The sequence below is a fragment of the Cherax quadricarinatus genome, chromosome 33 (genome assembly GCF_038502225.1).
Source record: "Cherax quadricarinatus isolate ZL_2023a chromosome 33, ASM3850222v1, whole genome shotgun sequence".
Classification (NCBI taxonomy): domain Eukaryota; kingdom Metazoa; phylum Arthropoda; class Malacostraca; order Decapoda; family Parastacidae; genus Cherax; species Cherax quadricarinatus.
This window is the reverse complement of record NC_091324.1, coordinates 33,121,041-33,143,681: the sequence shown is the minus strand read 5'-3', so window position 1 is coordinate 33,143,681 and position 22,641 is coordinate 33,121,041. Positions and strand designations below refer to the sequence as shown.

The following is a 22,641-nucleotide window of genomic DNA, read 5'->3' as shown; positions in this document are numbered from 1 at the left end:
AGTTCCAACGGCTGCATCACGTCCGTCCGCGTCTTTCCTTGATCAGGGTGCCCTTACATTATGTTTGTTTAGGGGCCGCTCCTCCATGCCGATGACTCATACATGTGTGTGTGTGCGTGTACTCACCTGTTTGTGGTTGCAGGGGTCGAGACACAACTCCTAGCCCCGCCTCTTCACTGAACACTAATGTGTGTGTGTGAGTGTTTGTGTGGGGAGAGAGGGAATATATTTGCATAAGTGTTTGCTTCTTTAAAAATATTTGTAAAGTAACAGGACACAAGTGCAACTAATGTGACATTTTATTGTAGCAACGTTTCGCTCTCCAGGAGCTTTGTCGAGCCGTTACAAACAATACATGGACACAGAGGGTATATATAGGCTCAGAATGAGGTGCAATACTAGTAGTAGTAGTAGTAGTAGTAGTAGTGATATAAGTAGTAGTAGTAGTAGTAGTAGTAGTAGTAGTAGTAGTGACAAAAGTTGTAGTAGCAATATAATATGGTAGAGCAATTAATTCGTACATGAGTAAAAGGATATAAAAGCTATTACTTGGGTAACATAAAAATAGGTTGGAAAAATATAGACTGGAAAGAGGCAGCTTGTTTCAGTGTTCACTCTCTGTAATGTGCGTTGTGTAGTATAACAGGAGAGACTATGTGATGGCAGGGTTTACTATTTTCAGGAGGATTCTTGCTAAGACTTCAGAGATGGTGAAGCTGCCGTTGTTTTGTTTAATTGTATTAGAAACAGCTATTAGTGAAGATTCAAGGCACTTGCGTCTGCGGAAATTAGTTTCTTTGATCACTAATTGGGCGTCCCTGAATTTCATGAGATGATTGGTGGAATTTCGGTGTTGTACACAGGCGTTGTTCAAGTTATCGTTCCTGCATGCATAAATGTGTTCATTGAGGCGGGTGTCTAGGGTTCTTGCTGTTTCACCTACGTAGATCTTGTCACAGCCTCCACAGGGTATAGTGTAAACTCCTGCATTGACTGGTTCGTGGTCCTTTGATTTTGTCCTGGTTAGATCCTTTATTGAAGTGCTAGAAGCGATGGCGACTCTGGTGTTAGCTTGTGAAAGTACTTTAGAAACGTTCACTGCAACCTGGCTGTTGGGAAGAATTATAACTTTGTTGGGAGTGGTGTTGGTGCGTGGAGAATTAATGATCTGAAGAGCTCTTGCAGTCTTTGATGAAAAAGGAAGGAAAATGTAACTTAGTGAAGGTTTGGTGAATGTATGTACATTCCTCGTCAAGAAACTCAGGACTACAAATTCGGTATTATGCTCTTAGGAAAAACCCGATGATGATGCCTCTTTTGGTCTTGGTATGTGCAAGACAGGTATACACTACCGACAAGATGAAAGTTAAGACACATGTGCAACATCTGGTTATCTTTATTGTAAACGTTTCGCCATCCAGTGGCTTTATCAATACAGGTTCTTGGACATAATTAGAAAACAGAAGATGTTGGTCTTGGTATCTTGACTGGAATAGAAGTGTGTGAGATCATTATTATTGGTAGGTTTCCGATAAACTTGAAATCTTAGAAATATATTATATCTTCAAATACTATTTTTGAGTGGGTGTTTCAGGGCAGCGGACTACGCCAGCAGACGGTATGGTTCTAATGATGGACGTTTAGGCCAGGCATGGAACTTACTTATGGTGAGTTAATCAATATTTTCTTCTTTTTTATTGAACAATAATAAATTACATTATACACGATGTTATTATCATCTGCTCTGATGATTGTTATGAGTCAGAGTTTGATGAATCTCTATCTGAGAGGCGGGACTTGTTGACAAGTGTTAATAACAATTCTTGCAGTATTTTTGCCCTCTTAATAACACACCTTCCCTTAATGTCACAACTTTCCTTGGAGCTGGCTTGGACCCCAGGTAAATCCCTGGAGCTGGCTTGGAGCCCAGGTTAATCCCTGGAGCTGGCTTGGAGCCCAGGTTAATCCCTGGAGCTGGCTTGGAGCCCAGGTTAATCCCTGGAGCTGGCTTGGAGCCCAGGTTAATCCCTGGAGCTGGCTTGGAGCCCAGGTTAATCCCTGGAGCTGGCTTGGAGCCCAGGTTAATCCCTGGAGCTGGCTTGGATCCTAGGTAAACCCCTGGAGCTGGCTTGGAGCCAAGGTAAATCCTTGGAGCTGGCTTAGAACCCAGTTAAATCCCTGGAGCTGGCTTGGAGCCCTGGTAAATCCCTGGAGCTGGCTTGTAGCCAATGTAAATCCCTGGAGCTGGCTTGGAGCCCAGTTAAATCCTCTGAGCTGGCTTGGAGCCCAGTTAAATCCTCTGAGCTGGCTTGGAGCCCAGTTTAATCCTTGGAGAGGTTGCGTGATGTGTAAGAGCAATAATAGCATGTTAGTGACCTCTCAGAGTTGTGGACAGTTGTACAGTACCTGACGGGCGGCAAGAAGCACCAAGGCGACCAGGTAAAACAGAGACGAGACAGATAGCTGGAGCAGCTGACAACAACGAGAGCAGATGCCAGATGGCAGGTTGAGCGCCAGATGGCAGGTTGAGCGCCAGATGGCAGGTTGAGCGCCATATGGCAGGTTGAGCACCATATGGCAGGTTGAGCGCCATATGGCAGGTTGAGCGCCATATGGCAGGTTGAGTACACGGTGGAGCATATAATAATATAATAACAGTAGCCATCAAAAATGTCTGGGCGTCCACTTCTCTTACCGTGTAACTGACATAATAATACACCTTCCTTTACTCTGTATTTGTTCTCCTAGTAACACACCTCTTAGTAATACACCTGCTAGTAACACGCCTCTTAGTAATACACCTGCTAGTAACACACCTCTTAGTAATACACCTGCTAGTAACACACCTCTTAGTAATACACCTGCTAGTAACACACCTCTTAGTAAGACACCTGCTAGTAACACACCTCTTAGTAATACACCTGCTAGTAACACACCTCTTAGTAATACACCTGCTAGTAACACACCTCTTAGTAATACACCTGCTAGTAACACACCTCTTAGTAATACACCTGCTAGTAACACACCTCTTAGTAATACACCTGCTAGTAACACACCTCTTAGTAATACACCTGCTAGTAACACACCTCTTAGTAATACACCTGCTAGTAACACACCTCTTAGTAATACACCTGCCAGTAACACCCTTCTTAGTAATACACCTGCTAGTAACACACCTCTTAGTAATACACCTGCCAGTAACACACCTCTTAGTAATACACCTGCTAGTAACACACCTCTTAGTAATACACCTGCTAGTAACACACCTCTTAGTAATACACCTGCTAGTAACACACCTCTTAGTAATACACCTGCTAGTAACACGCCTCTTAGTAATACACCTGCTAGTAACACACCTCTTAGTAATACACCTGCTAGTAACACACCTCTTAGTAATACACCTGCTAGTAACACACCTCTTAGTAATACACCTGCTAGTAACACACCTCTTAGTAATACACCTGCTAGTAACACACCTCTTAGTAATACACCTGCTAGTAACACACCTCTTAGTAATACACCTGCTAGTAACACGCCTCTTAGTAATACACCTGCTAGTAACACACCTCTTAGTAATACACCTGCTAGTAACACCCTTCTTAGTAATACACCTGCTAGTAACACACCTCTTAGTAATACACCTGCTAGTAACACACCTCTTAGTAATACACCTGCCAGTAACACACCTCTTAGTAATACATCTGCCAGTAACACACCTCTTAGTAATACACCTGCCAGTAACACACCTCTTAGTAATACACCTGCTAGTAACACACCTCTTAGTAATACAACTGCTAGTAACACACCTCTTAGTAATACACCTGCTAGTAACACACCTCTTAGTAATACACCTGCTAGTAACACGCCTCTTAGTAATACACCTGCTAGTAACACACCTCTTAGTAATACACCTGCTAGTAACACACCTCTTAGTAATACACCTGCTAGTAACACCCTTCTTAGTAATACACCTGCTAGTAACACACCTCTTAGTAATACACCTGCCAGTAACACACCTCTTAGTAATACACCTGCCAGTAACACACCTCTTAGTAATACACCTGCTAGTAATACACCTCTTAGTAATACACCTGCCAGTAACACACCTCTTAGTAATACACCTGCTAGTAACTCACCTCTTAGTAATACACCTGCCAGTAACACACCTCTTAGTAATACACCTGCTAGTAACACACCTCTTAGTAATACACCTGCCAGTAACACACCTCTTAGTAATACACCTGCCAGTAACACACCTCTTAGTAATACACCTGCCAGTAACACACCTCTTAGTAATACACCTGCTAGTAACACACCTCTTAGTAATACACCTGCCAGTAACACACCTCTTAGTAATACACCTGCTAGTAACACACCTCTTAGTAATACACCTGCCAGTAACACACCTCTTAGTAATACACCTGCTAGTAACACACCTCTTAGTAATACACCTGCCAGTAACACACCTCTTAGTAATACACCTGCTAGTAACACACCTCTTAGTAATACACCTGCCAGTAACACACCTCTTAGTAATACACCTGCTAGTAACACACCTCTTAGTAATACACCTGCTAGTAACACACCTCTTAGTAATACACCTGCTAGTAACACACCTCTTAGTAATACACCTGCTAGTAACACACCTCTTAGTAATACACCTGCTAGTAACACACCTCTTAGTAATACACCTGCTAGTAACACGCCTCTTAGTAATACACCTGCTAGTAACACACCTCTTAGTAATACACCTGCTAGTAACACCCTTCTTAGTAATACACCTGCTAGTAACACACCTCTTAGTAATACACCTGCTAGTAACACACCTCTTAGTAATACACCTGCCAGTAACACACCTCTTAGTAATACATCTGCCAGTAACACACCTCTTAGTAATACACCTGCCAGTAACACACCTCTTAGTAATACACCTGCTAGTAACACACCTCTTAGTAATACAACTGCTAGTAACACACCTCTTAGTAATACACCTGCTAGTAACACACCTCTTAGTAATACACCTGCTAGTAACACGCCTCTTAGTAATACACCTGCTAGTAACACACCTCTTAGTAATACACCTGCTAGTAACACACCTCTTAGTAATACACCTGCTAGTAACACCCTTCTTAGTAATACACCTGCTAGTAACACACCTCTTAGTAATACACCTGCCAGTAACACACCTCTTAGTAATACACCTGCCAGTAACACACCTCTTAGTAATACACCTGCTAGTAATACACCTCTTAGTAATACACCTGCCAGTAACACACCTCTTAGTAATACACCTGCTAGTAACTCACCTCTTAGTAATACACCTGCCAGTAACACACCTCTTAGTAATACACCTGCTAGTAACACACCTCTTAGTAATACACCTGCCAGTAACACACCTCTTAGTAATACACCTGCCAGTAACACACCTCTTAGTAATACACCTGCCAGTAACACACCTCTTAGTAATACACCTGCTAGTAACACACCTCTTAGTAATACACCTGCCAGTAACACACCTCTTAGTAATACACCTGCTAGTAACACACCTCTTAGTAATACACCTGCCAGTAACACACCTCTTAGTAATACACCTGCTAGTAACACACCTCTTAGTAATACACCTGCCAGTAACACACCTCTTAGTAATACACCTGCTAGTAACACACCTCTTAGTAATACACCTGCCAGTAACACACCTCTTAGTAATACACCTGCTAGTAACACACCTCTTAGTAATACACCTGCCAGTAACACACCTCTTAGTAATACACCTGCTAGTAACACACCTCTTAGTAATGCACCTGCTAGTAACACACCTCTTAGTAATACACCTGCTAGTAACACACCTCTTAGTAATACACCTGCTAGTAACACACCTCTTAGTAATACATCTGCTAGTAACACACCTCTTAGTAATGCACCTGCTAGTAACACACCTCTTAGTAATACACCTGCTAGTAACACACCTCTTAGTAATACACCTGCTAGTAACACACCTCTTAGTAATGCACCTGCTAGTAACACACCTCTTAGTAATACACCTGCTAGTAACACCCTTCTTAGTAATACACCTGCTAGTAACACACCTCTTAGTAATACACCTGCTAGTAACACACCTCTTAGTAATACACCTGCCAGTAACACACCTCTTAGTAATACACCTGCTAGTAACACACCTCTTAGTAATACACCTGCTAGTAACACACCTCTTAGTAATACACCTGCTAGTAACACACATCTTAGTAATACACCTGCTAGTAACACGCCTCTTAGTAATACACCTGCTAGTAACACACCTCTTAGTAATACACCTACTAGTAACACACCTCTTAGTAATACACCTGCTAGTAACACACCTCTTAGTAATACACCTGCCAGTAACACACCTCTTAGTAATACACCTGCTAGTAACACACCTCTTAGTAATACACCTGCTAGTAACACACCTCTTAGTAATACACCTGCCAGTAACACACCTCTTAGTAATACACCTGCTAGTAACACACCTCTTACTAATACACCTGCTAGTAACACACCTCTTACTAATACACCTGCTAGTAACACACCTCTTACTAATACACCTGCTAGTAACACGCCTCTTAGTAATACACCTGCTAGTAACACACCTCTTACTAATACACCTGCTAGTAACACACCTCTTACTAATACACCTGCTAGTAACACACCTCTTACTAATACACCTGCTAGTAACACACCTCTTACTAATACACCTGCTAGTAACACACCTCTTACTAATACACCTGCTAGTAACACACCTCTTACTAATACACCTGCTAGTAACACACCTCTTACTAATACACCTGCTAGTAACACACCTCTTACTAATACACCTGCTAGTAACACACCTCTTAGTAATACACCTGCCAGTAACACACCTCTTAGTAATACACCTGCTAGTAACACACCTCTTAGTAATACACCTGCCAGTAACACACCTCTTAGTAATACACCTGCCAGTAACACACCTCTTAGTAATACACCTGCCAGTAACACACCTCTTAGTAATACACCTGCTAGTAACACACCTCTTAGTAATACACCTGCCAGTAACACACCTCTTAGTAATACACCTGCTAGTAACACACCTCTTAGTAATACACCTGCCAGTAACACACCTCTTAGTAATACACCTGCTAGTAACACACCTCTTAGTAATACACCTGCCAGTAACACACCTCTTAGTAATACACCTGCTAGTAACACACCTCTTAGTAATACACCTGCCAGTAACACACCTCTTAGTAATACACCTGCTAGTAACACACCTCTTAGTAATACACCTGCCAGTAACACACCTCTTAGTAATACACCTGCTAGTAACACACCTCTTAGTAATGCACCTGCTAGTAACACACCTCTTAGTAATACACCTGCTAGTAACACACCTCTTAGTAATACACCTGCTAGTAACACACCTCTTAGTAATACATCTGCTAGTAACACACCTCTTAGTAATGCACCTGCTAGTAACACACCTCTTAGTAATACACCTGCTAGTAACACACCTCTTAGTAATACACCTGCTAGTAACACACCTCTTAGTAATGCACCTGCTAGTAACACACCTCTTAGTAATACACCTGCTAGTAACACCCTTCTTAGTAATACACCTGCTAGTAACACACCTCTTAGTAATACACCTGCCAGTAACACACCTCTTAGTAATACACCTGCCAGTAACACACCTCTTAGTAATACACCTGCTAGTAACACACCTCTTAGTAATACACCTGCTAGTAACACACCTCTTAGTAATACACCTGCTAGTAACACACATCTTAGTAATACACCTGCTAGTAACACGCCTCTTAGTAATACACCTGCTAGTAACACACCTCTTAGTAATACACCTGCTAGTAACACACCTCTTAGTAATACACCTGCTAGTAACACACCTCTTAGTAATACACCTGCCAGTAACACACCTCTTAGTAATACACCTGCTAGTAACACACCTCTTAGTAATACACCTGCTAGTAACACACCTCTTAGTAATACACCTGCCAGTAACACACCTCTTAGTAATACACCTGCTAGTAACACACCTCTTAGTAATACACCTGCCAGTAACACACCTCTTACTAATACACCTGCCAGTAACACACCTCTTAGTAATACACCTGCTAGTAACACACCTCTTACTAATACACCTGCTTGTAACACACCTCTTACTAATACACCTGCTAGTAACACACCTCTTAGTAATACACCTGCCAGTAACACACCTCTTACTAATACACCTGCTAGTAACACACCTCTTAGTAATACACCTGCTAGTAACACACCTCTTACTAATACACCTGCTAGTAACACACCTCTTACTAATACACCTGCTAGTAACACACCTCTTACTAATACACCTGCTAGTAACACACCTCTTACTAATACACCTGCTAGTAACACACCTCTTACTAATACACCTGCTAGTAACACACCTCTTACTAATACACCTGCTAGTAACACACCTCTTACTAATACACCTGCTAGTAACACACCTCTTACTAATACACCTGCTAGTAACACACCTCTTACTAATACACCTGCTAGTAACACACCTCTTACTAATACACCTGCTAGTAACACACCTCTTAGTAATACACCTGCTAGTAACACACCTCTTAGTAATACACCTGCTAGTAACACACCTCTTAGTAATACACCTGCTAGTAACACACCTCTTAGTAATACACCTGCTAGTAACACACCTCTTAGTAATACACCTGCTAGTAACACACCTCTTAGTAATACATCTAATATGTTGTTTTATCTTTCATACAGTTTTCTAAGTAATTCTATATTACATAGTTTTCTAGCAAGTTAGTTTAATACTTCACTTTTAATGTAATAATGATTCATAACTTTCCTATTTTATCAATATAACTGGTTATAACTGTAGCCATAATTTTTAAAGGGGTGGACCGGTAAGCCAGCGGAAGGCATCGGTCAATGACCAAAAGCTCTAACGGCGGGTCAACATCTAAGACCCGCGTCAGGAAACACTTGTCCTGTTTCCTGACGAACCTAACCTAACCTCGTATTTTATCTGGTAATAATATTTCCTGATTTATTCATTCCTCTAGTTCCAGTTTGATGCTCACGAAGTTTGTACCTATTAATAATCTACTTTCTTGTATTATCTTATTTCTAGTTTAGGAAATCTGTCCCCAAGAATTTACATAATCCAAGTATCTTACCTAATTTTTTGAGCATTTACTCTGTGTTGACCTGAATTAACTTACTTTACCAATGATGTGTTGCGACAGAGGAGTGTGTACAACAACACTGTCAACACGGTCAACCATGGACAATATGTTATTGTTAAACGACCCAAATTAAACCTCCAGCCTGACAAGGTAAGTGTATATATATAATTACTTTTACTATTGGTGTGAATGTTTCCTGTTTTGAGACATACTATCTTGGTGCGAGACATACTATCTTGGTGCGAGACATTCTATCTTGGTGCGAGACGGATGGCATATTAATAAAGTTAGTGATGTATCATCTACTTTGTGGTGGCAAAAGTAGATCTCAACTCTTAATGTCTCATCTAAACTGTAGTTAAAGACGTAATTTAATATTCTTCATATCCCATCCACATTGTATCTAGATAAGTGGATCTATTATCTTAATGTCCGGTGTAATAAGTAACTAGAGTAGCAGATCTATTTAATATCCTCTCTAGTATTTACACATGAAGATCTCAACTCTTAATGTCTCATCTAAGTTATAGTTAAAGGAGAAAATCTAAAATTTTGACGATGCTATGAATCATTTATAAAAATTTTGTGATAATGTATTCTTACGTTGTTTATGTTGCCTGGGTCAAGTCTGCCCCAGAATATTGTCTTACGTTGTTTATGTTGCCTGGGTCAAGTCTGCCCCAGAATATTGTCTTACGTTGTTTATGTTGCCTGGGTCAAGTCTGCCCCAGAATATTGTCTTACGTTGTGTATGTTGCCTGGGTCAAGTCTGCCCCAGAATATTGTCTTACGTTGTTTATGTTGCCTGGGTCAAGTCTGCCCCAGAATATTGTCTTACGTTGTTTATGTTGCCTGGGTCAAGTCTGCCCCAGAATATTGTTTTACGTTGTTTATGTTGCCTGGGTCAAGTCTGCACCAGAATATTGTCTTACGTTGTTTATGTTGCCTGGGTCAAGTCTGCCCCAGAATATTGTCTTACGTTGTTTATGTTGCCTGGGTCAAGTCTGCACCAGAATATTGTCTTACGTTGTTTATGTTGCCTGGGTCAAGTCTGCCCCAGAATATTGTCTTACGTTGTTTATGTTGCCTGGGTCAAGTCTGCCCCAGAATATTGTCTTACGTTGTTTATGTTGCCTGGGTCAAGTCTGCCTCAGAATATTGTCTTACGTTGTTTATGTTGCCTGGGTCAAGTCTGCCCCAGAATATTGTCTTACGTTGTTTATGTTGCCTGGGTCAAGTCTGCCCCAGAATATTGTCTTACGTTGTTTATGTTGCCTGGGTCAAGTCTGCCTCAGAATATTGTCTTACGTTGTTTATGTTGCCTGGGTCAAGTCTGCCCCAGAATATTCTCTTCATTTACATACGATCGGATTCTCTAATTTTCCTGGACAAATTTTCTGAACGCTGTATCTCCAGATATATGTGACTAAGTTTTGGTTCAGCTAAAAACTTTGTCCCTAACTTGAATGTTTCAATCATTATTATAAGTTTACTACAAAGTTTTTACTAAGTGTTTATAGTTCAGTGTGACTGTAGCGTAACTTTACCAAGGTCAGAACTTGACCTCTAAGTTGACCCCACAGATACTGCAACTTAACTTCATAGTTCCCTCTGAAGGTATTACATTCACATTATGGGTTAAAGACTACCAAAAATGATTTCAAATAATTTGGGAATTATATATGCTGGGTTACCCAACTTTTTATTTTTAACACACCAGCAGTCTCCCACCGAGGCTGGCTGACTCGAGAAAGAAAAATAACTTTCACCATCACTCCATCACTTCCGTTACTACTTTCATTACCGAAATTTTTGTTACCCTCCTCACCTTGCTTTTTCCTATTTCAACTTCCTTCTTTTACATACACTCAGAAATTCATCTACCAACCTTTGTACATTTTATTGACAGTTACAAAAAGCAGCCATGACAACTCTCACTTTGTATTATATTTTAACGCCAGATCATTCACTTATTTAACCCGCCATCATTAAATATGTTAAACAACAATGGTGACCTCGACCATCCTGTCTGAGGCTTCTCTTACTGGAAGATATTCTCCGTCTCTCCTACACAACCTGAGCTTCACTATCCTCATAAAATCTCCTAATTGGTTTCACTAACCTACCACCTATTCCACATACTTGCAGCATTGCTTCCCTATCTCCCAGGAATGATTAGTATTTGTTTTACTACGATTTAATACAGTTATTGTAACCTTTAATCTTGTTAATCACAAAAGGAGTATCGTTACTGAAATATTAAAATTACTATCTCTATCTTGTGATCTCCCAACCCTGATACAAGGAGTCCTCATTCTCAACATACCTTTGCTGATCAGACTTGTAGTTCAATGTACCTTGAGTTGCTTCAGTTTCGGGGGCTCTTTTTAGCCTGTCTTAACAAGTGTGGACCTTTAAGATATACCTTTTTGAAGTCTATCCCCCACCCGCTCACCCCAAACATCATAGGGGTCAGTCCTGGGACCAGTGCTATTCCTGGTATGTGAATGACATGACGGAATGGATGCACTCTGAAGTGTCCCTGTTCGCAGATGATGTGAAGCTAATGAGGAGAATTAAATCAGATATGGACCAGACAGGTCTAAAAAGAGACCTGGACAGGCTGGATGCGTGGTCCAGCAACTGGCTCCTAGAATTTAACCCTGCCAAATGCAAAGTCATGAAGACCGGAGAAGGGCAAAGAAGACCACAGTCAGAGTATAGGCTAGGTGGCCAAAGACTGAAAACTTCACTCAAGGAGAAAGATCTAGGGGTGAGTATAATACCGAGTACGTCGCCAGAGGCACATATTAACCAGATAATTGCTGTAGCATGTGGGCGCCTGCCAACCTGAGAACAGCGTTCCGATACCTCAGTAAGGAATCGTTCAAGACTTTATACACTGTGTAGGTCAGATCCATACTGCAGCACGCAGCACCAGTGTGAACATGAGAACATAAGAACATAAGAAGGAAGGAACATTGCAACAGGCCTACTGACCCATGCGGAGCAGGTCCATGTCCCCCCCCCGGATTAGACCAATGACCCACCCAGCCTGGTTATCTCCACTCAAGGATGGAGCACTGCACCAGACCCCGCAGCAAAAGCTAGTCAGGTCCAACTCACACCCACCCACACCCACTCATGTATTTATTTAATCTATTTTTAAAACTACACAACGTTTTAGCCTCAATAACTGTACTCGGGAGTTTGTTCCACTCATCCACAACTCTATTACCAAACCAGTGCTTTCCTATATCCTTTCTGAATCTGAATTTTTCCAACTTGAAATCATTGCTGCGAGTCCTGTCTTGGCTGGAAATTTTCAGCACGCTATTTACATCCCCTTTATTTATTCCTGTTTTCCATTTATACACCTCGATCATATCCCCCCTAATTCTACGCCTTTCGAGAGAGTGCAGATTCAGGGCCCTCAGTCTATCCTCATAGGGAAGATTTCTGATACATGGGATCATCTTTGTCATCCTCCTTTGTACGTTTTCCAGAGCATTTATATCCATTCTGTAATACGGTGACCAGAACTGAGCAGCATAGTCTAAATGAGGCCTAACCAAGGATATATAGAGTTGAAGAACAACCTGAGGACTTATATTATTTATACTTCTAGATATGAAGCCAAGAGTTCTGTTAGCTTTATTGCGAACACTAATGCACTGTTGTATTGGTTTTAGGTTACTGCTAACCAGAACTCCTAAATCCTTTTTGCAATCAGTAGTATTAAGATCTACATTATTTAGTTTATATGTGGCATGGTTATTTAACTGTCCAACATTTAGAACTTTGCATTTGTCAATATTAAACTGCATCTGCCACTTCTCCGACCATTGCGTCAGTCTATTCATACAATCCTGGAGTGCTCTAATGTCCTCATTAGAATGAATAGGACGGCCTATTTTGGTGTCATCAGCAAATTTGCTTATGTCGCTATTTATTCCCTAATCTATGTCGTTTACGTAAATTGTGAACAGCAACGGGCCCAACACTGACCCCTGAGGAACAGCGCTTGTGACGTGCCCCCATTCTGATTTCTCCCCATTTATTCAAAGTCTCTGCTGTCTATTTGTCAGCCATGCCTGTACCCAGGAAAAAATTTCTCCTCCTATTCCGTGTGCCCTAAGTTTCCTCAATAGTCTCTGGTGTGGAACTATCGAAAGCCTTACTGAAGTCCATATACACAATATCATATTCATTACCATGATCTACCTCCTCAAACACCTTAGCGAAAAAAGTTAGTAAATTCGTAAGACAGGAACGCCCCTTTGTAAAACCGTGTTGAGATTCATTAATCAATCTGTGCCTGTCAAGATGGCTACGAATTGCTTCGGCAGTTATTGATTCCATAAATTTTCCCACTATGGAGGTAAGGCTTATTGGTCTATAGTTCGAAGCCATGGACCTGTCACCTGCCTTGTAAATAGGTATTCTTCCGCAGGGGAAATTCTCGACTATGCATGTTGACAACAAGGACTTGCAACTTACCACGTTGCACTGTGTGCAAGGATGGTTCAAGGGAGAGGCCCTTGACTCGGCATGTGTCGTTGTCAACCAGCACATGGTCTCCTTCAAAAGCTCTGCTCACGTACACCGTAACAGGAGTGAGCGAGTTAGCTGACAAAGTGACGTCATACTTTGTACAAGCAGTAACTCTGCTCGCTGATGCCATGACACGAGTCAGACAGTCGCCTGCCGACAGGGATACTGCGGCTTGACAACTGCTGGTCTCTACAACAGCGTCAGAGTTAGAGTGAAGGTTAGACTGGGCGTCCCCAGACTGGGTTTCACTGGTAACTATGCGCTGATGGCCAGGAGGTGATGGGCAACGAGCTCTACTACGAGGTCGATCAGGACGAGAGACCGACCCCGGGGAGAATGTGCTATGGAAACCACCAGTTTCCAACGATTCTAGGCACTGTGCGTACTCTGAGACGGAGTAGCACGTAGTGGATCCTAAGCGCACGCCCCAGAAGGGCACATCCACTCCGTTGAATTCCGCTTTCCACTCAGCTGGATCTAAACGGATCCTAAGATCTGCCATGGTTTTGAACCCTATGAGCAGGTCACCATGGAAAACAATACCATCCACGACTAAGAATTTTGCGGACAGCTTGTGACCCTGGACCACAAATTCTAGCGTTGTGCGACCGCGAACCGTCAGCGGTTTACCTGAGACTCCTCTCAAGGTCTGAATGGCAGATGGCTCTGTCAACATGGCCGCGTGAAGGCCAATGTCTCGGAAAAAGGTGGAGCGGACAATGTTAACCACCGAACCTGTGTCTAGGAAAAGCTGAACAGGCTTATTGTGGACAGTGGACTCGATGAGCGGTCCACATGGGTTGTCATACCGAACATGAAGGCATGACAGGCCGACGAGATCCCCGGAGTCACAGCTGCTCGAGGCTCGACACTTGTTGACGAGGCTCGACCTGGAAGGTACGGTAAGAGTCTCAGCAACAACGTCAAGACACTCGGTTTCCTCACTGTCGGCAAGCGTATCACTGCCCAGGGCGGCGAATGCATTGCGGACAGGGACGGAATACAGCGACTCCGACAGGGTTACTACGTCTTTCGCTGGTTTTGCGGACGCGCCTCTTCCCCCGAACTAGTGGAAGGGCTTCTACGAGCATGTGCATTGCGCGACGACTGCTTGCTCCACTCAGCTGTCAGCATACTTCGCAGCTTGTTACACTCATGGGAGGTATGACTGGAAGTATTGTGGTAAACACAGATTCCCTCGCGAGACTGGGCATGGGGACGGTGACGGTTACCTTGATACTGAGCGTGGGGACTGTGACGGTTACTTTGCGGGGACTTAAGTTTGTAACACTCAGATCGGTAGTGCCCTCGTTTGCCACAGTTAAAACAAGTCACTACACGCTTAGCGGGTGAGGTTGGGGGTGGTGTCTGCTGGCGACGTTTCGCCCTGGTCCAGGAAGTCGATGACTGCTTTTTTGTATAAGACCGACTGTTGTTACTGTGGTCGCTATTTTTACTTAGGCGCGTATTAGTGGGACTGGGGTTAGAACCTTTGTGAGCTGGCTGTCTGACAGCAGCAGCAAAAGTGACTTCCGGCTGCGACCGCGGGGTCACTGCGGACGGCGCTGCAAGGATGGGTAGGGGATCATCCGCAAAGCGGCAAACCTTGCCTTGCTCGGAAGGCGGCTTGAGCGAGTCGATGGCGTCATATGCACCCAGGACGTCGTGCTGAGGGCCGAGTCCTAGCGCATCAATGGCAGCCCAGAGGTTAGGGGCGGAATCCCTCCGCATGATGCCGACAGCCAGCATGGGGATGATGTCTTTAATAGCAATACGGCCATCACCATCCGCCCACTTAGTGGAGTTGACGGCATCAGTAAAGTCCGTGGCGGCTTGCTCGAAACGGCAAACGCAAGCCAGGGGGCTTTCGTGCCGGTATTGACATTCGGCCAAGACGCTGGTAACGATGTCAATGTAATGGCGTTGGCGACTACGCCGAAAATAACGCCTAAATTCCTCCTTAAGTTCACCCCAAGACTGAATCTTACAGACGCGCTTGAGCTGCACAAAGGCACCTATATCACCCTGGGTGAGATCCACTGCTGCAACAGCAGCACGAATGTACTGTGTATCTGTTGGGCTATCAAATAGAGCCTGAACAGTCGCCTCGACTGACTGCAGCCATGGCTCTAAACTATTTGCACGACCGTCGAAAATAAGGGTCAGGTGTGGACGACGAGCCGGCCCACTGGTGTTCGAGGCGTGAGCCACAAGTTGACCAACTGTCGCTGGGGCTTCGATGCCCTGCCGCGTGCTCACGCTGGCTGAGGCACCATTGCTGGCACCAGCAGAATCTGGGGTAACGGCATGGCCACTGCGTGTCTTAGTCATGACGTCAATTGTTGAAATGCAAGTAGGTCACGAAGATGGTAAACAGGTCAGAGCAAGAAATGGTATGCACTGGCTACAATTCAAAACAGAGTCAAAGAGAACTCAGCACCACAGTACTAGGTAAACTGCTTAGTGATAGAAATAATTTGAGCAAAACAACAATAAAAAGGGGAATAGTGATACACTCTGAACACAAAATAAGAGATGTATGCAAGTGAATGTACTACAGGGAAGTGCACAAAATGAAGCTAAGGTTAGTCAATAATTTCACCAGGAATCTGGCAACAAAATTTATGAAAAGGAGGTGAACTGTAAACACTGGTAGCAAAAATTGCACAAAATTAAAATAAATCAGGTACTACACAACACTAAACTGTGCTGCAATCACAGTTTAAAAAGATTGCGGGTGCTAACAGTTGCAAATTGAAATGCAAAAAAAAAAAAAGGGGGTAATTCACTAGCACAAGGGAAGTTGGCACAAAAAGATATCAGAGTATGGAATAGTGCCAAAAATCACACAAAAAAAAATACACTGACCAGAATTGCTATATTGCACACAAAATAAAATTAATAAAAATGCAAATTATTAAATTCAAGAATATGGCAAAGGTTAACTGGTGTTAGCAGGGTGTACACTGGCAAAAAGAAAAAAAAAAATTTGCACAATCTCAAGGTCAAAATTAATTAACTTCACAAGGAATTTTGGTAATTAATGGTAAAAAAGCAGGTTCCCAAAAATACACTCAATGACTTGGGTATATAAAATAGCAAAAAGCAATGCACATAGGTGAATATTCACTGATAAAACATAGAATATATGTAGAGCAAAATAAATGGGGGAACAGAAAAAAAAATTTAATGGGCTAGGCACAGATTGTATGACTGCAGGTAGAATATACTAATACTTAAGTACTTGAAGATTACACTTATAAAAAAAAACTAACAAACAAAACAGTGCAGGGGTGTCAACAATCTGTGGCTAACTTGCAGGTGCAACTAAAAAAAATAACAGCACACAGGAATTACATGAAAACTGTGTGTGAGAGGTAAATTGTATAAATGGTTAACACTGAACAATTTAAATCAATAACTGAGGTGCAAGAAGCAGAATAAAAAAACTGGAATTTAAAATGTAGGAGTGCAAAAATAAATTCCCAAAATTTAAGCTGTAGGTAAATGGCAAAATGTGCACTGATGACACTGAACAATTTACTGAAGTATGGCTTCAGTAACTAACTGTATTGGTGCAGGACAGTTAAATAATGTCACAAAATATTAGGAAATGCTAGGTAAGTCACTGTTTACTTAACTTTGAGTGCAGGTGGACGAAGGTACGGCAGGTGCTGGAACTTTCAGTGATGTTCTAGTGACACTACACGCCTCGTAGCATTTGTATACTGCTATGGGGCTTCAATGTCGTAGAAAAAAAATATCAGAAAGGACTTGGGAAGAACAGGAAAGACCGGAGTAACTCTGTGGAGGTATAAAATATTAGACGTGGGTACCCGGCGTGAACCACAGCTGGTGTATGGTTGTTTACACTGGCAAGCGTGTCTGGGCGCGCTGACTGACTGCGGCTTCAGCACACGGAGAACAAAACATTTACTGCACTACTCGAACGTGCTAAAAACAAGCTTAAGTGAAACTTTGAACTGGGACGAGTAAGTTTTACTGTAACAAATCACTGGGGAAAACAGAACTGGTGATGAACTGGGAATAAAACAACAAGGGAAAGGGAAAAAAAAAAAATTTTTTAAACTGGGCAACACAAAAAAAAAACTGCACTGGCTGGAGATACGTAGGCGCTGAGTAGTAGTAGACACTATGATGAGTCACGAGCTGCTGTAGACGCTGAACTTTGCTGGCTTAGGGGCTAAGCCAACTGGGTTCCCACGTGGCTAAGCCAGGTAGAACTTCTTGGAGGAAACTGGGAAGAACACAACACACATGGACGGCGAGAAGGGCGTAGGGACGCTGTAGGAGGCAGGAGAATGGTGCTGGAGAGTGTTGAAGGGCTGTAGAGAGGGTGATGAGGTGAACACGTGACTGCTACGGCTGGAGATGACGCCGTGATGCCTATGTCCAGATTTTGTGGGAAAAATCTAGGACGAAGATCTATCTCGGGTCCTGTCAAGACGCTGGGAGTAGCAGATAACTCTTTAGGCTAGCAGGTGCGTTGGATGACGACGGATGATGTTGACTGGTGTCGACCGATCCCCTCCACCCTGAAAGGCTCACAATGCCGCTGACTCCGCTGTCACCACTGTTATTGCTGTTCTTACTGTTGAACAGCGGTTTAGTGCCGATGAAGGTAGCGTAGGTAGCAATGATACGGCCGTGGACTAGATTGGCTTTAATCGGGTAGGAGTGAGTACACAACGGGCAGTGTGAGGAAGTGACCGCAAGCCAGTCCGTGGAGGGGGGAGAACTTGTGTACGGCAAGTCGGTCCAGGCGGGAGTGAGAGAGGGTGGACTGTGTGTCCCACCGACCTAGGTAGGCCTACAGAGGGCAGCACTGAATGCCGCGAAATATGAACTAGTCAGAGCAGACGGCTAGGCTGTGTGCTCTGCCAGTACAGGCTGTCTACATCATCAGCAAATTTGCTTATGTCGCTATTTATTCCCTAATCTATGTCGTTTACGTAAATTGTGAACAGCAACGGGCCCAACACTGACCCCTGAGGAACAGCGCTTGTGACGTGCCCCCATTCTGATTTCTCCCCATTTATTCAAAGTCTCTGCTGTCTATTTGTCAGCCATGCCTGTACCCAGGAAAAAATTTCTCCTCCTATTCCGTGTGCCCTAAGTTTCCTCAATAGTCTCTGGTGTGGAACTATCGAAAGCCTTACTGAAGTCCATATACACAATATCATATTCATTACCATGATCTACCTCCTCAAACACCTTAGCGAAAAAAGTTAGTAAATTCGTAAGACAGGAACGCCCCTTTGTAAAACCGTGTTGAGATTCATTAATCAATCTGTGCCTGTCAAGATGGCTACGAATTGCTTCGGCAGTTATTGATTCCATAAATTTTCCCACTATGGAGGTAAGGCTTATTGGTCTATAGTTCGAAGCCATGGACCTGTCACCTGCCTTGTAAATAGGTATTACATTTGCCATTTTCCACTTATCAGGCACTGTGCCAGTTTGTAGTGATATGTTAAAAAGATTAGCCAAAGGTATGCTAAGTTCCTCTTTACATTCCTTTAACACCCTTGCAAGCAGTTCATCAGGACCTGAGGATTTGTTAGGTTTTAGTTTCTCTATTTGTCTGAGGACCATGTCACTAGTTACCGCAATCGTACATAGTTTATCATCCTGTTCTACATAATCTATTATTTCTGGAATATCGCTGGTATTTTCCTGGGTGAAAACTGGGAGGAAATAGGTATTTAGAATTTCACACATATCCTTATCACTGTCAGTGATCTGACCAGAGTTACTCTTAAGTGGGCCTATCTTGTCCCTAATCTTACTTCTGTATATCTGATAGAACTCTTTTGGGTTAGTCTTTGAATCCCTTGCGACCCTAGCCTCATAATCCCTTTTTGCTTTTCTTATTCCATTTTTTATTTCTCTTTAACTGAATATATTGATTTCTTAACTGCGCATCCCCTCTTTTGATACGCCTATACATGCCTCTCTTTTGACCAATGAGATGTTTTAATCTATTGTTCATCCATTTGGGATCATTTTTGTTAGATCTAATTTCCCTACTCGGAACAAAAGTTGTCTGGGCAGCTAGAACTATGCTCTGAAAAACGTCATATTGGCAACCAAGATCACCTACCTGACCCATAGTCAGGACATCCCAATTTAGCCCTCCCAAGTAATTTTTCAGTCCCATGAAGTCGGCCAAGCGAAAATCTGGGACAGAGATTTGATTGCAGTTATCTGGGCAATTCCATGATATATTGAAACTAAGTGATTTGTGATCACTTTCCCCAAGCTCATCATTAACCTCTAGATTATTAATTAGTGTATCTTTGTTGGCAAGAACCAAGTCAAGCAGATTGTTTCCTCTAGTTGGTTCTGTCACAACCTGCTCTAAAAAGCAATCCTAAATAGTATCAAGAAAGTCACTAGACTCAAGATTTCCTGTCATATTGTTCCAATCAATTTGTCCAAAGTTAAAATCTCCCATTATCACAACATTTTCATATCTAGATGCCTTATTAATTTCATCCCATAACAGCTTACTGCACTCCCTATCAGGGTTTGGGGGCCTATAAATCACACCCAAAATTAATTTTTCACGTTCCTCGAGAAACTGTAGCCAGACAGATTCTGTGTTCGATGTTTCTAATCTTATATCATGTCTAAGACAACAATTTAAATTATCTCTGACATACATCGCCACACCACCACCCTTCCTGCTGACCCTATCAGTGTGGAATAGTTTATAACTCTGTATGTTGCACTCAGAAGGCATTTTTCTATCTTTCAGGTTGAACCAGGTCTCTGTTATATCAATAGTATCTATATTACCTACACTTGCAAGTAATTTTAGCTCATCTATCTTATTTCTTAGACTCCTACTATTTGTATAGTAAACCTTAAGGGAGCTAGTCTCTCCTTGCCCTCTACTATCTCTCTTTGTTTGTTGATCAATTGATTTGCCATTACTAGCAACTTTATTTTGAATATTGTCTTTTAAACATATCCCTGAGGTATCCCGGTAATAACTGCTGTTTTTAACCCTAATGCTGCAGCCTGATAGTTTCCCACAAATACCCATACCTCTATAATCTATCAGTTTAAATTCCTAGACGAGTCTTCAATTACCCTCTCAATTGAATTGGCTAATGCAACCACTCCATCCCCAGAGAGATGAACCCCATCCCTTGCATACATATCATGTTTGCCAAAGAATAAGTCCCAGTTATCAATGAATGGGGTTGCAAGTTCCTTGCAGTACCTGTCTAGCCAGCAATTTATACCAATTGCCCTAGACATCCATTCATTGCCCACTCCCTTTCTAGGCAACATGTTACATATGACTGGGATCCTTTCCTTAGACCTAACTACTTCTATGGCTGACCTGTACTTATCCAGCAGCTCCTCTCTCCTGCCCTTCCCAATGTCATTACCCCCAGCACTAAGACAGAAAATGGGCTTATTCCCATTACCTGCCATAATATTATCCAACCTGCTGATTATGACACCAACACCAGCTCCAGGAAGACACACTCTCTGTCTGACCTTTCTGTCTCTGTTACAAAATGCACGGTCCATATCTTACCTGAGAATCGCCTACTATTAAAATATTCTTACCTTGATTAGCAGGGGAATGAGTGGTACCTTCAACCTCACTAACCACTGAAGTACACTCGTCTTGGAGAACAGATAATCGATTTCCTACCTTCACATCTTCTCTATTAACTCTCCTCATCTTCCTTCTTCCTAAACTCTGAACCACTTGCCACTTAAAGCTGCTGCCACTGTCACTGCTGGTGATCATTCCTTCCTTACCAGCTAAGTCCTTCTCACACTCGCTCCCAAACTCATCTAGGCGAAGCTTCAGCCTCCTATTTTCCTCCTGAAGAAGTAGAATCTCCTTCTTCAACACTTGAACCTGAGATTCTAAAACACTACAACAAGCCATGGTGCTTGGTAACACCCCACGCTAACTCTCAAGAGCTTAGGCAGGTATGACCACACGTGACCACTGACCTCAGCGTACTGAGGTTAAATGCGTCAAGAAATTAGAGAAAGTGCAAAGGATTGCAACAAGGCTGGTTCCAGAGATAAGGGAAATCGGTCTGACGACACTGGAGGACAGGAAGGTCAGGGAAGACATGATAATGACATACAAAATACTGCGTGGAATAGACAAGGTGGACAGAGACAGGATGTTCCAGTGATGGGACACAGGAACAAGGCATTACAATTAGAACCTGACGACTCAAATGAGCCAAAGGGATGTTAGGAAGTATTACTTCAGCCACAGAGTTGTTAGGAAGTGGAACAGTCTGGCAAGCGATGTAGTGGAGACAGGAACCATTCATAGTTTTAAGACGAGGTACGATAAAGCTAATGGAGCAGGAAGAGGCGGGGTCAGGAGCTGAGTTTCGACCCCTACAACCACAATTAGGTGAGTACAATTAAATGAGTACAAGTGGATTGTCTCCCAGGTACCATGCGCATCAACGTTTATGCCGTTCACCCAGAATGTTTGCCTCATCAGTCCTCCACGCCACACCAGTCTGCTGAACCACGATCGTTTTAGCTACTGAGTTAAGCCCTGGTACTGTCTCTTCCACTCATAACCTTCCTCTCACCAACCTATTATTCCACTATCCCCACTTCCTTGCTCACCCCACAACCTACTCCTCCACTATCCCCACTTTCCTGCTCACCCCACAACCTACTCCTCCACTATCCCCACTATCCTGCTCACCCCACAACCTACTCCTCCACTATCACCACTTCCCTGCTTACCCCACAACCAACTCCTCCACTGTCACCACTTCCTTGCTCACCCCTCAACCTACTCCTCCACTATCCCCAAGTCCCTTGCTCACCCCAC

The 22,641-nt window shown here is 42.8% G+C and overlaps 1 protein-coding gene across 1 annotated transcript in view; it reads left to right on the top strand.

The window, feature by feature from the left end:
• Nucleotides 1–22,641, top strand: part of Naglu (N-acetyl-alpha-glucosaminidase) — a 443,026-nt gene that overhangs the window by 307,396 nt on the left and 112,989 nt on the right. Inside the window, exons 13-14 of the mRNA XM_070091031.1 lie at nucleotides 1,595–1,667; nucleotides 9,285–9,374. Coding sequence (XP_069947132.1) covers nucleotides 1,595–1,667; nucleotides 9,285–9,374 — 163 coding nt within the window. The remainder of the gene's footprint in view (nucleotides 1–1,594; nucleotides 1,668–9,284; nucleotides 9,375–22,641) is intronic.